Source organism: Strongylocentrotus purpuratus, unplaced genomic scaffold (assembly GCF_000002235.5).
Source record: "Strongylocentrotus purpuratus isolate Spur 01 unplaced genomic scaffold, Spur_5.0 spur5_scaffold_19, whole genome shotgun sequence".
NCBI classification, from domain to species: Eukaryota; Metazoa; Echinodermata; class Echinoidea; order Camarodonta; family Strongylocentrotidae; genus Strongylocentrotus; species Strongylocentrotus purpuratus.
Genome location: NW_022145604.1, coordinates 14,391,508 through 14,406,341, shown reverse-complemented (window position 1 = coordinate 14,406,341; position 14,834 = coordinate 14,391,508). Strand labels below are relative to the sequence as shown.

The 14,834-nt window shown below is 37.2% G+C and overlaps 1 protein-coding gene across 1 annotated transcript; it reads right to left on the bottom strand.

Moving 5' to 3' along the window:
- On the bottom strand, positions 1-10,152 carry LOC115926053. Its single transcript, XM_030990369.1, has 7 exons — positions 9,475-10,152; positions 8,644-8,746; positions 8,159-8,292; positions 7,032-7,128; positions 5,217-5,491; positions 4,445-4,571; positions 1-2,961 (listed from the first exon to the last, which is right to left on the bottom strand). Exons 1-7 carry the CDS (start codon positions 9,633-9,635, stop codon positions 2,878-2,880), a joined length of 981 nt encoding a protein of 326 aa, XP_030846229.1. The 5' UTR covers positions 9,636-10,152; the 3' UTR covers positions 1-2,877.
- Positions 10,153-14,834: the final 4,682 nt, after the last annotated feature.

Here is a 14,834-nt window from a genome sequence, read left to right as displayed (position 1 = left end):
AGTTTGAAAATAACGTTGTATATTAAAGACTCTAGTCTCAATATGCTAATTTACAATTGAGTATTGCAAAAGGTATAACATTATATTAAAAAGAACATTACTTTGCATAAGAAGAACAAAAATTAACTGGAATGAGTTATCACAGTCATCGCCTATTCAACAGCGCTTCTCAACCAGTTCGCTTGCGCTCTCGCTTCTATATTATTAATATAGTTCAGTCGGCCTACTTTAGTAAGTTTGGCCCGGGGTGGCCCAAATCCAATATCAGACATTGTTTGTCCCGGGTGCAACAATACATAAATTCGCCACTGCATATAATTACCACACAATTCGTTCTTTATTTTCCTGTGTCATGATTCATTGCTAATATTTTCTCATTGTTTTTGTGTGAGGTACGTGAGCCTTAACAGCCATAGTGGGCCTCGAGTTCAAAAAGGTTGAGAAGCGGCTGGCCTAGTGCATTTAGGATAATATTGTAAGCGCGACTCTTTGGTATCACGAGAGGAATATTTACAAACACATTTGACATTAACATTGTTTCATCGACAAACAAAGCGTATATAGAACATTGAAATACTTAACATTTCAGACTTAGCATTTTCATAATAAGGAGCATGGTTTTAGAATGCACAAAAGATGAAAGGAAAGGAGGAAAAGGAAATAAAGCTGGGAACTTTATTTTGACCAAAAAGAAGCCATGGGGCCAAAAATGAAAATCTTTCTTGGCTCCAGCTTTTCAGTCTCTCCCCAACCCCTTTGCAGTCCTCTCTTTGCCACTGCCACGCACTATTAAAAAAAAAAAACAATTGAATTTATTTACACAATATTATTAGAAGTGCTTTTGATAAACTATCTATATTGCAAATCATTGAAAACAAAACATGCCAAATAATTATTATTATAGTTATTAACATTCATTGAACTTGTCTTCACTTTACAATTATGATTACCGCGCAGTACACATTAAACAAATCTAACTGATGAACATACTGGAAATAGCTGCATGGCTGCTAAAGGAGCCTTTAAAGTACTGCATGTACTTTTGCTTTAGCCAAGTTTCTATAAGCCATATACACTGGAAGCATTCAGTTAATTACTTCCTTTCAAATATCGTATAAAATATACAACTGGATTAAGAGTGGAAAATGAAGATTAATAGCTGTGACACTATTCTAAAATACTCTGACATTGAGAAAACCACTGTCTATCCCTTTGAAATTCTACACAATAGATTGAATGTGGACAATGTTGAACAATAATATTAGATTCCTCCAAGTTTTAATACTGAAAATTGCCATTAAGTACACTTAGCATAACAATGAAACAAAACAAAAATGCAGCAGGTAATGAACTCAATATTCTTTGTATCGATGCATGAGTTTGATGATGTTTTTAAAGAAAAAACTTCTTTTATCGAAAAAAAAGTATTTCGTCATAATGCATTAAACAAATAGGCCCGTATTATTTTTTAATATCTTTGTCCAATGTTGGAGAATCACCGTTGCGGAACCAGTGGGTATATACACAGGGGAACGAGCCTCCAGAAAAAAATGCGACCTCATTTTTTCCTTCCTCGTTTAAAAACATTATTTTTCATCATATAATTTGTATTCTTGTCACATGTCACACAGGACTAGATCCGCCACTGAATCGTTTGTACGATTACACTATGTGACAACAACAACAACAACAACAAAACAACAACAACAAACCATGACCGCATAGACTTTCGAGGAATCAACTCAAATGTAAATGCACTGCCCTATTGTAGTCACGTTTTGATTAACTTTGTAAGTATAACGCGTCATTGCAACGTTCGCATAATTTACAAGGTGATGCATGAAAGGCTATTGAAATAGCTTTAGGTTCATTTTATTCCTCGAAAATCTTTGCGACTGTGTCAATAATATCAACAGTGAGAAAGCATTAATGATATTGATTTAAAAAATGAAATGTGATTTGAATATCAGCATATTTTGTTTTAAAAGCGAATCTTTTTACAATCAATTAAGCCTATTGATATGAAATGCCTTCCAATTAGGGAAATGAACACAAAGTGGCCACGGTCGTGAAGAATAGTTGCATTGACATGTTCTACAATACTTTATTCTCAATGGAGACAATAAGGCGTTAAAAAAAAGATGTTGTATTGTCCTTTGCGACCGACCCCAAAATCCGTTTTTTACACACAAAAAATGTTTAATGCATATCAAAATATGTATCAAAGCATTCAAAACTGAGAAATATCAGCCCAAAGAGGAAGGGCAAAAAAGAGATTTCCGACCGACCGACCGATGTTTTGGCACATTAAGGGTAATATAACTTTTTTTTTTAAAGGCCCAATAGAGACAATACAGAGGGTGCAATAATAATGTATCCACTCTTTTAGGAGTCATAACATGGATCAATTCGTTCTGGTGTTGAATCTACCCTAAATCCATATTTCTATTACTGACTTACATTTTGCAATCAATTATTAATGGCCAATCAAGATCATCGTTGCATGCACATATTGATGATAAGGTTGACTATTCACCAATCAGAACCGTTATTTAAATTTTTCAATTGACTGTAAACCTATATGTTACGTGGCTCTGCTTTAATATTTCTAGTTATGAAAATTAAGTGCATTTTATTGGTGGGATAACCTGTCAGGGGTGGATTTTTAAAATAAATTTCACTCTTTCCCCCTCCTTCAAAATACGCCAGTGATTATGACTCCTCTTCAAAGAGTGGACTTCTATAAATCTTGAAAATCTAAAAAGGGTACAGAACGTCCCTTTAGAGCCAGAAGGGCGTTAAGTCGCCGTAGAGGGCCATTAGTTAACGCCCTTCTGCCCGTGGAATCAATCATGATATTGAAGGAAAGCTATCGTATCAAATTTTGTCGTAGTCTTGTCCCGATGAGGTCTCCATCATTTGAGTTTTACCGCAGCAGCTGAAGAGGAAGAAAAATCCCTCCTGTTATAAACACAAAAAAGAAATAAAATTGCATGTTATTAAATGAAATCGAAATACGTAATAGTTTTTGTTAGGCCCTGCCTGATTGTATAATTTAAACGTCCTGCACCATAGTAAATGTTATTCATTATTATTATGTTTAAAGATGAAGTTGAGTTCTGGTCATGCGATTGCATTGTGAAAGAAACGGTGTGGAACCGACCAGAAAAGGTTGATCATCTAGCATATAAGCATTTGTGTGTATTGCAAGGTTCTGGAATCATCAAAATGATAAGAAATTTGGCCAAGTCTTCTTAAAGTTACAAACACTTGCACAGAAAGATGTATATGGGACTACACGAACACGTGGCGTAAAAAGCCGGCCCCCCGATTTTTACGATTCAACATGCATATTTAGAATATGAAGCCATTTGAAGAGCCATGCTTTTCAGGGAACATGTCTTAACTGATGTTCTTCCACACTTGCATAATAAGAATGAGTAATGCTCACAAATTATTTTTCACCTCTTCCCAGAACTCAACCTTCTCTTTAACTGTCCAATGCTAACGATGGAGAACAGTCTGTAATATCATATCTAATTATTATTGTACCTTATTGCAGGCGTATATGGGGATTCGAAGTAATAAGTAATCATGCTTTTGCTCATGCGTGTAACGGAGATGAAAAATAACAATATAAGTAGGTATCCAAACCTGTACCATGAGTGAATAACAATATAAATATATTTCCAGTCCTTTACCATGAGTGAAAAATCTCTATAGAAAACCGTTGCAGCAGGTGCGTGGTATAGTTCATTTTCAAAACGCACACACACACACGCGCGTACGCACATATCTTTTTTTTTTAAAGTAATTTTGTTTATTCCCCCAAATGTAATACAAACAAAAACAACATACAATTGAATAAAATAAATAAACGTTTTCAATATCGATTGCTTGTACATAAACACAATTAAATAAAAACTCATTTGCAGTATTATAACTGAGCAACAAAGTAAACTTAAAGCTTATCTGCCGTAGTTTACAGGAGGGATTAGACTGCCCCGCAAGGTCACTGGACAGGTGGTTATCTCATCAACTCAGCTCTCAGTTAACATAGGAAAAAGAGGATCATGGGGGACCAATGGTCACCGTTTAGGCATTGTATGTTATCTAGAGGGCGCAAGTAGCTACAAGTAGTGCAGTGGGCCTTTAAAGTACATAAGCAGAATATATAAGTCAATTGTACATGTTATTCACTTTATATACAATTTTTTAAAACAAATCTGGAGGTTACTTTACTGGTACAAGAAACACAAAACAAAGTCCTGCCCACTCCCTCACACAAACACCCCCCCCCCCACACACACACACACATACCACACTACTCACTCAGTGGATGTCTGCTAACATTCTCAACTCAAGAACTATACTAAGTAAGTTAACCACACACGCACGCACACACAAAACACACACGCGCACGCGCGCGAACAAAATGAATTACCAGGATAAGAGTGGGTAGATCAAGCCAGAAGTGTACGTGAGGAATAATTTCCATCCCCCTCGCCCCACTGCAGCAGCACATATAGAAAGAACCAAGCAGGAAGTATCCACAAACGAAGCTTACAAATCTGGAAGAACAAATAGACATAACATCAAATTTATTTCTTTGATTATTTCATTATCTCAATATGATTTCATTTTAAATTCATTAATTTACTTCTCTGATTTCGACACTGATTGCTTTTTACTCACACAAAACTTAAAGGCACCCTGTCCTACTTGTAGCTACTTGCTCCCTCCATATAGAAAGCTCCGCTAATCGGTGCCTGTTGGTCCCCCACGATCCTCTTTTTCTTATGTTAAATGAGAGCTGAGTTAATGAGATAGCCACCTATCACAGTGACCTCGCTGGCTCGCTGGCTCGCTGGGTGGTCTAATCCCTTCTAGCTGAAGTAGTAAAGCCTGCCTTTAAGGTATAGGGCTCAGTCATAGTTTACAAGAACAAAAACTAATATAAATTGATATATAATAGTGAGAATGATTACATAATAATTATACATAACTATTGAATTTATTTGGTTTTGGCTTGTTTTGCTTCTTTAAGCCCCACTGCACTACTTATAGCTACTTGCGCCCTTTACACAGCCAACAATGCCTAAGCGGTACCCGTTGATCCCCGATGATGCCCTTTTTCTAATTGAGAGCTGATTATTTTGAAGAGATAACCACCATGCCAAACTAGTGCAGAGGGGCTTTAAACTAAGCATACTTACATAATGCAGATCACTCCTCCAGCTGTCAAACCGTGCGTCTCTGGGTGCGGTCTGATTGTTGCCCGGGTAACGGGGGGCGGTCCGATTGTTACTTTGGTAACGGGGGGCGGTCCGATTGTTACTTTGGTAACGGGGGGCGGTCCAATTGTTACTTTGCTAACGGTGGTCGGTGCGATTGTTGATTGGGGAATGATTGGCTGAGGTGTGACGGTGGGCGGACCAGAGGTCTTTGGAGTTGCAATCGCAGGAGCACATGGCATGAGCAGGATGAAGCGCTGCCAATTAAAAAAAAGAGAAAGGAAAAGAGAAGGAAAAAAGGAAAAGGCAATTAGAAATGACATTGAAATAAATTGAATTGAATTGATATCTTTATTTATACACGGTTAAAAAAACCCAAATAATATCAATATCTATGAATATGCAATATTCAGAAAATAGTATCAATTCTTCAGAATTCACAAAAGATTTTGTGTAAGGTCATGCACGCAATATATGATACAAATCATATAACCTGGGCAAAGGCATGGGGAAATCAAGTTTTGGGGGATAAAAAGGGAAATTAATGCCAAAATGGGATTAAACTATATAAAGCACTTGATATATAGTGAGGGCATGACGTCACAAACTGATAACCAAATTGGCAATTTGTGTAGTGATTTCCATTATTCCATAGTTTTACATACTTTTTCAAAAATTCATAACTTTCTTATTAGTTATCCGATTTTGCTCAAACCTTTTTTGATTGGTATGTCTGATTTTTCTGCTTCTATTGAAAGTAATTTATTTTTGGTGTGGATTTGCCCTTTAATTGTGAAGCAAAATGTTTGTTCCTTATTGCCACGGACTAGAAAGGAAGGTATATCTGCCCGGAAACAGTAGATGTTGCAGGATCAACTCATAACATGATGTAGGGATGTTAATGTATCTATTTATACATATATACATATATATATATATATATATATATATATATATATATATATATATATATATATATTACACATATAGATATACTACTTCGTAGCATTATTTTTTTCTCCATATTCATAGTGGATTATCTTCGTATTTTGTTTGTTTGTTTATTTATTTAAATACGGTGATTAAAAAACATGTTTTCAGCTTAGCATCGCTGTTTTGTCAGCATGTCCGTACATGGTACATTAAAACACATGAATAAACAGATAAAATACAAAATTAAGCAATAACAATACATAACATTAAATAAATGAAATCTAATGAAAACAAATACATATAAAAAAAGAGAAATATAATTCAAGTTAACGAGAAAAAAAAAGTATGTATAAAAGTATCAACATAGTTAACGCCATTCTTCCTCAAAAAAGACTTTAATAAAGGCGAAATTAGACCTCACCTATAATTTTCCTTTGTTAAACCCGATTTCGAATGAAAATTGATAAACCTAACCAGGGGCGTACGCAGGATTTTTTCAAGGGGGGGGGGGGGTTAAAATCTGGCCCAAAATATTTTGCTCCCGAAAAGTCGCTCAGTGGGGGGGGGGGGGGGGGGGGGGGGTAAGCGGACATTTTTTTTTTTTTATGGTCTCGAAATTTGAAAATTTGACATTTTTTTTCGTTGGGGGGGGGGGGGGTAAGGTCACTTTACGTTGGCCGTGGGCATAATTTTTAGGGGAGGGGGGGGGGGTTTAGTTTTTTTTAGGGGGGTTTACACACATAAAAATACCAAAGGGGGGGTTTGAACCCCCAACCCCCCCCCCCCCCCCCCCCCCTGCGTACGCCCCTGAACCTAACGTCGGGTTGAATATGTTTTATATCTTGAAACTTTTGAGAGGCTTACATGAATGACTTGATTCGGAGTTGATGACTGAACGCCCTGTACGACGATCTGGACTTCCTCTCCTCCGTTGCAAGCAGAATGGAACCGACTGATGTACCTGAGGGTGTTTCACAAAGATTCGAAGTCAAACTTAACTCTAAGTTAAAGCCCCACTGTCCTACCTGTAGCTACTTGCTCCCTATATATAGAAAAACTCCCCAATCGGTGCATGTTGGTCCCCCATGATCCTCTTTTTCTTATGTAAGTTGAGAGCTGAGTTAATGAGATAGCCATCACCTGTCAGTGACCTCGCTGTGTGGTCTAATCCCTTCTGGCCAGTAGTATTAACGGTCTTTAAATATTATGGAGAGCCATGTGTAGCCTTAATTTGAAATACATTCCAAAGTAGAAATTCAAATATTTAAGACTGTTCATAAAATTCCACATCAAGAACATGAAATCTCCCATGATAATAGAAAATATGAATGTTTTGAATCAACATTATTATGCCTTTTAAAATAACTTTTACAAAATTTTTTCAAGGATGCTAATGGCTTTCCATTATTGTCATTAAGTCCAAACTAGAGATACGTTCAACTTAGGATCTTTGTGAAACACCCTCCTGGTAGAATGAGATACATACAATAATATTAATAAAGGTTCACTTCTCAGTCAGGGATGGCGTAGCTACCTGATGGGGGCACATTATTTTAGAATTAGCATAATTATAGAGAGAGGAAATGTGACTGCTGTTTGGAATTTCACAATGCATACTGTTTCGACTAAACAAAATAATGCCATTCACAACTCGTCTTGTTTCTTGAAAAATCTACAATTATTCATAGCTCATGAAACAGGAAGAAGCCCCTCCCCTCCTTATTACCCCAAATGCCCGCCAAGAATTAAAATTTGATATTTTCATTTACGGTGCCAGAAGAATAATTTGGTACAGGGGGCTGGGGGCTTGGTGGTTCGTGCATTCACTTTCTCTCCCTTAAATTAATTTATAATAAAGATTTTTTTTTGGGGGGGGGGGTGGGGGGGGGGGTAGGTGAAGAAATGTTGACCCCCTCCCCTTTAGAATCGCTACTGTTCCTTTGCCTCAAGTGGGGCTTCGACTAAAAAAAAAACATTAAAAAATGACTTACACCAAATCCGGGTCGCTAGGATCTGTATGGTTGTACTCGAGCACCACACCATTGTCAGCTTCGCTGTAGTACATACGGCCAGTACTGGTAGCGGCAACATTTAGAGGGATGCCCAAGTCACTTATACGGCAGACCTTTGTAAAGTAAGGAAGAGGGAGAGAGAGAGAGAGAGAGAGAGAGAGAGAGAGAGAGGGGGGGGGGTGAGAGTGATAACGTTTTTATTGAACTATTAAGGGTGATAGTATGTATGGGTTATTGTAGTCAACAAAGAAACACTTATAACAATAATAATAAATCAATGACAATTATATTGATGATGATGATGATGATAATAATAATAGTAACAATTATAATAATGATAATAACAATGATAATAATTACGTCAATAATAATCGCGATAAATAATGATAATAATAATGACGTTGATAATAACAATGATAATAATTATAATATTTAAAACAAAAATCGCTGTCCTATACACTTACGGCCACACCTGCGCACTCAGTCCCCAATGTAAATCCATAGCAAGGGTTTATGGTATATAAATTTGGGTCCTGATTTACATCTAGAGCAGTCACGTTGTTCCATCTGAAACAAGAAGGAAAGGGCAGTGATGTCGAAAGTATGACTTAAAATACTACTATATTACGTTCAAAAGGTAACCCAAAGTCGTTATATCTTGAATTTAACCGGTAGGTGTAATTTCGGTCTAATAGAACAAAAGGCTTTTATGTCTCGACTTGCCCGCCTCTTTCTCCCTTTCTCTCTCTCTCTCTCTCTTTCTCTCTCTTTCTCTCTCTTTCTCTCTCTCTCTCTCTCTCTTACACACTAAATGCATGCATATAACAGAAGAAAAATAGTACATTTTGTATCAGAATTCAAAAATAAAACGTACTGTATTTATCTTGTTTAAAAAAACGATACATAGACAACATTCCTTTTTTTGGTTTCTTATAGTATAGCTTTCATATTTCTTGTGTTATGTTTATGTTCTCAACATTATTGTATAATATACTTGTCCTGATGAGAATAAATCGAAATCGCTTATGAAGTTTAACCCTTGCCTCTTGTGTATGGTATCTAACGTTGTAAATTTATATATTTTGTTCTATATATATTGTATATATATATATATATATATAGAAATTAGAATTTCGGAAACATATAGACCTATATTTTTTTGTTTTAAGTGTTTATATTTTGTGTTACGTTTCCGTTCTCAAAGTTTTATAATGTAAAGCGAAATTGTGATTATTATGCGATAAACACATTTGACGTTATCATTATTATTATAATTATATTTCACTTTATTTTACCTTGCTGTTCCATCAGTGTTCCCCGCACTAGTCAAATCTAGTGTCTGACCGTCGTCGTACTCCCAGACACAGTTTGATAACTGTCTCCCATGCTGCTGAACGCTACTCGTCACGAGCACACTCATTAAGATCGCAATGGGAACGTACCGCATCACGCCCATTCGTGCTGGTACGTAGCGAGAGAGAGAGAAAGAGAGAGAGAGAGAGAGAGAGGGAGAGATACCAGGCAACTACAAAAATAATATGTAGGCTCAATCAGACAGCGATAGGGTCCACAATCTTCCCCCAGAGTCTAGAAAAATGCAGAGAAAAATAGGCGTTTCCGAAAATATAGTTGGTTTAGTGAAGTTGCGTCCGAGTTAGAAGCACTTTAAGGCAGGCACGGTAATGTATTTCAAGAAAACGTATTGGAGTATATTCTTCCTCTACAACTTGGTGGAAACCACTAACATAATCTGCGTGATTATTTAGCTCAGACTCAACACAGCTGTACAACAATAGTTATAAAAGTCTCCACAAGTTTTCAAGTCACTGTTATTTTCCAAGACGCGAAGACTGACTTCGTTCTATAGCTTCAATCATTATAAAAATAATAACAGGCCCTATACTGAAGCTGTCCTGTACAGACCAATATGCATGTAGAAAGCTATGTGTAAATAGACCGTCATGTGCCTATAGTCCATCCCGATAAACTCTCCGTACCGTGTACAGGCGGGATACAGACCTTTGTATTTGATCAGTTCAAAGGTTTTTTTTTTGTTATCGGGTACTCATGTGATTCAATAAGTCAATTAACCACAATTCATGACCCCAATCGCTCCGGAAGGATATTCTACTGCTATTTTGTAGATAGGCAGAATATAATTACATTGACTGAGATACCTATGAAAAGTTGCAGAATAAAAAAAAAAGGTGATCGGATTAACAACAACAACACGCCGGCAAAATATTGTTATCCCTTGGGTGTACAAAGTACCATAATACAGACACGATCTGTCCTCTATTCTCCTTAAGCCCCCCCCCCCATCCCGCCCTTTCGAGTTGGTAGAGAGGGAGGGAGAGAGAGAGAGAAGGAGGGCATGAGAGACAGAGAGAGAAATACCAGGCAACGAAATCAATCAGTCAGCGCTATATATAGGGTACACACAATTATGAAATATAATAAAACCACAAACTAAAGGCCTCGTATTTGCCATTGCTTACTATACTAAACAATGAATCTCAGAAATCAATACGAATCGATGAATATTGATATGATTTTACTACTCTATAGGCATAATTATCTTGATTATAACAAGGAGTTACTACACTACAGTGTAGTAACTCCTTGATTATAAACTGTTTATAATTTTGTCAGGTTGTAATTTTTGTGTGTGGTTTGTTTGCTTGTTTTTCGTTGTTGCTGTTTTCGCAATTATTATTTTTTTATTATTATCAACTAACCATGATTGTCAGGGATTCCACAAGTCAACTGCACAGTCGCTCCTTGAATGGGGCTAAAATTATAATATATTGACAAAATCATTTAAGTAGTTATTGACAGTTTTAGAATTAGTGGCGGTGCCATTAAGTATTTTTGAAGAGATCGGATGCCTCAAACATGTCGAAACTCTCTGACAAGCGAAAAAGAAATGGAGAAGAAGAGGAAGAACTAGAGGAGGAAGAAGAAGATGAAGAAGAAAAGAAAAAAAGAGAAGCAGAAGAAGGAGAAGAAAAAACGGAATAAAAGAAATAGAAGATGAAGATGAAAGACGAGAAAAGGGGGAAAAAGAAGAAGAAAAGGAGAAGAAGTAGGAGAAAAAGGAAAATGAAAAAAAAAGAAACAAAGATGAAGATCAAAGACGAGAAAAGGAGAAGAAGAAGAAGAAAAGATGAAGAACGGAGCGAATTTGGAGTTTCGCCAGGGCAAAAGGTTCGTAAAAGATTGTAAGGAAGTTCGCAAACAGTTTTCATTGTCGTAAATAGTTTTTCTTGTCGCAAATTAAAATGTTCAAAAGTAGAAAGCATTTGCAAATTTAGAACCACATTAGGCGCATTTTCAGGCACTTCCTGGAGTTAAAGCTTATCTGCCGTAGTTTACAGGAGGGATGAGAGTGCCCTGCGAGGTCACTGGACAGGTGGTTATCTCATCAACTCAGCTCTCAGTTAACATAAGAAAAAGAGGATCCTGGGGGACCAATGGTCACCGATTAGGCATGGTTTGTTATATAGAGGGCGCAAGTAGCTACCAGTAGTGCAGTGGGCCTTTAAATGACGTTTAAATTGCTTTCTCCTACCCCCTCCAAGAGTAGGGATCTTTTGCAATTTGATAACCATTTTGGTGCAATAATGTACACTTGCACTACCTGGGAAAAACGAGGCCTTCTGATTGGTTAGAAGTTAGAGAAAAGTGATCTGTCACGTCGCGAGACGTATAATTTATGCTTCGTTGCTGCACAATGCACAAAGACGGTGGTCTGGCACCAGAAATACTTCAAGTTGCAAAAATCATCTCGAGTGTATAAACTGTGTTGCTTTCTGGGGCGTCGCTAGACCTTTTCAGTGGGGGGGGGGGGGGGGTGTAGAAGCCACCGATTACCGACAAAACTAGCCACCAATTACCGACAAATATAATTATTAATGTCAATTTTCCAATGTCTACAAATATTTAACCCTATAAACTCGGGGCCAGGAACTAAGTTATTTTTCAGTTTTCCCACTCCCGCGCAAAGCGTGGAAGCTTTGACACTTCATTAAATTATTAGAGTAAGAATTCGTCCTTTGTACCGTTCCCGAATCTTAATTCTTGTGTCGCCCCTCCCGCGAGAAGCGCAGAAGTTATGACGTTTCATTTAATTATTAGGGAAAGAAGACGATTCGTTGTACCGTTCTCGATTCTTAATCCTTTTCTGAATTCAGTTTCCCCTTCCGCTAGAAGCGCGGAAGCTTTGACGTTTCATTAAATTAATACTTTTAATCCTTGTCTGAATTCATTTTCGCCCATCGCTGAAGGTTTCACGCTTCATTAAATTATTAGAGAGAGAAGACGATTCGTTGTATCGTGTCCTTGTGTGAATTCAGTTTCCCCTCTCCCGCGCGAAGCTTTGACGTTTCATTAAAATATTACTCTTAATCCTTGTGTGAATTCATTTTCGCTCATTTGTTTTAAACATTTCATTAAATTATTAGAGAAAGAAGGCGATTCGTTGTATCGTGTCCTTGTCTGAATTTAGTTTCCCCTCTCCCGCGCGAGCGGCGCAGAACCTTTGACGCAGTGGCGTAGACAGGTTCGTACACCTGGGGGGGGGATGACTGGGCTGCCAACGCTAGTGAGGGCGCGAAGCGCCCGAGCGAGGGAGCGAAGCGACCGAGCGGGGGGGGGGGGAGGGTGTGGGAGGGGGTGTCCCCCTCCCACGGTAGGGAGCTTTTGCAATTTTGAACTTGAAATCGTGCAATCTGATGCATACTTAATGAGGTAAAATAACACACACAAGCGTGCACGCACACACACACATACTCACACACACACACACCACATACTCACACACACACACACACACACATACTACGCCTTGAATGGACAGACATACATCGACAAGATCTACACCGTGGCATACGAATACAGAATGGACTGACACATAGTATTGCATATTGAACCACACTACGTATTTATTTATCTCTGTGAATTTTGCTGTTACACCTCTTCAGAAAAAAACCAATGTCAACTGTGTACATGCAGGTATAGTCTTTGTTGTCTTGATAGGGGTATGTGGTTATGAATGAAAACAGCCTCTGTGGCCATTTGTGAATAGAACACATAAACAACAAACAAATAACGATTAAACTTTGAACAATTTGTTCATTATAAAGCATAATGAATACGTACATACTATGCTTTTTTTTTACCTCAAAGAAACAGGCATAGTATCCATAGATGGATATTGGCTGGCGGCTCATTAACATACAGATACAAAAAACATAAACAGTATCACTATGATCCATGGAGTAACAATACTGCTTTGTAAGTTTGTGAAGAAATCGGAACCATAACGGCATTTCATCGTTTCAAATTAGGGCATTATTTACTTCTATTTGATCTCAGTCTTATAATAGTAATAATAATAATAATAATTATAATAATAATAATAATACAAATAAAAAATAATACTAATACAAATAATAATGCTAATACAAATAGGTTCCTTTTATCTCGCATTTCAAGACAGGGTAAATTCACACTGCGCTTTACATGAAACAAACTTCTTTAAACATTTCAAACTTATGTCTTCATCAATCAACATACTTTAAATGAATACAAAACAAAGTGCATCTTAAATAAAACAAAAATAAATAAATAGTTAACAATACAGAACAGATGTAGCTGCTGCAAGCTTAACAACAAACTAATGTATACCATAGTCCTGATATCAGCATTAGTGTAACAATAGTCATATAGTGGGAGCATGAAGTTGAACAATTCATGATTATACATAATTATATATGTTTGTTTGAATAATACTTGTTATAAAGATAGTAGTATGGTACTCTCTGTCACGAATTATTATGTATACTTTTGTATCACATTCATTTTCTATTCTGTTTTAGAATTGGCTTTCACCGTGTGAATGCGGCTAACAATAAACACAATTACAATAATGATGAGGATTATTATTATCATCATCATAATTATTATTATTATTAATATTATAATTGTTATCATTATTATTATTACTATTATTATCATCATTATGACTTATTAAGTAAGCAAATATCATTCCCCAAAACCTGGGGGGGGGGATGATTGTACATGCCATCCCCCCACCTTGTGAAGTGGGGGGGGGGGGGGATGCATCCCCCTCATCCCCCGTTGTCTACGCCCCTGCTTTGACGTTTCATTGAATTATTACTCTAGTCTTAATCCTTGTTTGAATTGTTTTCCTCCTCCCGCGCTAAGCGCGGAAGACTAGTTTTGACGTTTCATTAAATTATTAGAGAAAGAAGACGATTCGTTGTACTGTTTTCGACTCTTAATCCTTGTCCGAATTCAGTTCTCCCCCTCCTCCAGCGCGAAGCGCGGAAGCTTTGACGTTTCATTGATTTTTTAGAGAAAGACGACGAATCATTGTACCGACTCTTAATCATTTTCTGAATTTTCTAAAATGTTTTTTTGTCCGATAAAAAGTCACAATTCGTGGGGGAAAAAAATTTGCCGGCCGACCGACATAACACATCTCACCGACTTCAAACTTCTGCATTGATATAGTACACGAGGATTGAGCAAGAATACCGACGCAGCAACATAATTATATATACGTATCTTTCTTGTTCCCTCGACGTCGGGTGACTCAACCCAACATCCCCCTCTCTCTCTTAATCTCACC

What these genes read in the sequence shown, in the direction of transcription:
- LOC115926053 (XM_030990369.1), bottom strand. Translation starts at nt 9,635, where the DNA reads ATGGGCGTGATGCGGTACGTTCCCATTGCGATCTTAATGAGTGTGCTC. An exon ending in AACACTGATGGAACAGCAAG is followed by an intron (nt 8,747 to 9,474) that starts GTAAAATAAAGT and finishes TTCTTGTTTCAG; the next exon opens with ATGGAACAACGTGACTGCTC. An exon ending in CCTAGCGACCCGGATTTGGT is followed by an intron (nt 7,129 to 8,158) that starts GTAAGTCATTTT and finishes AAACACCCTCAG; the next exon opens with GTACATCAGTCGGTTCCATT.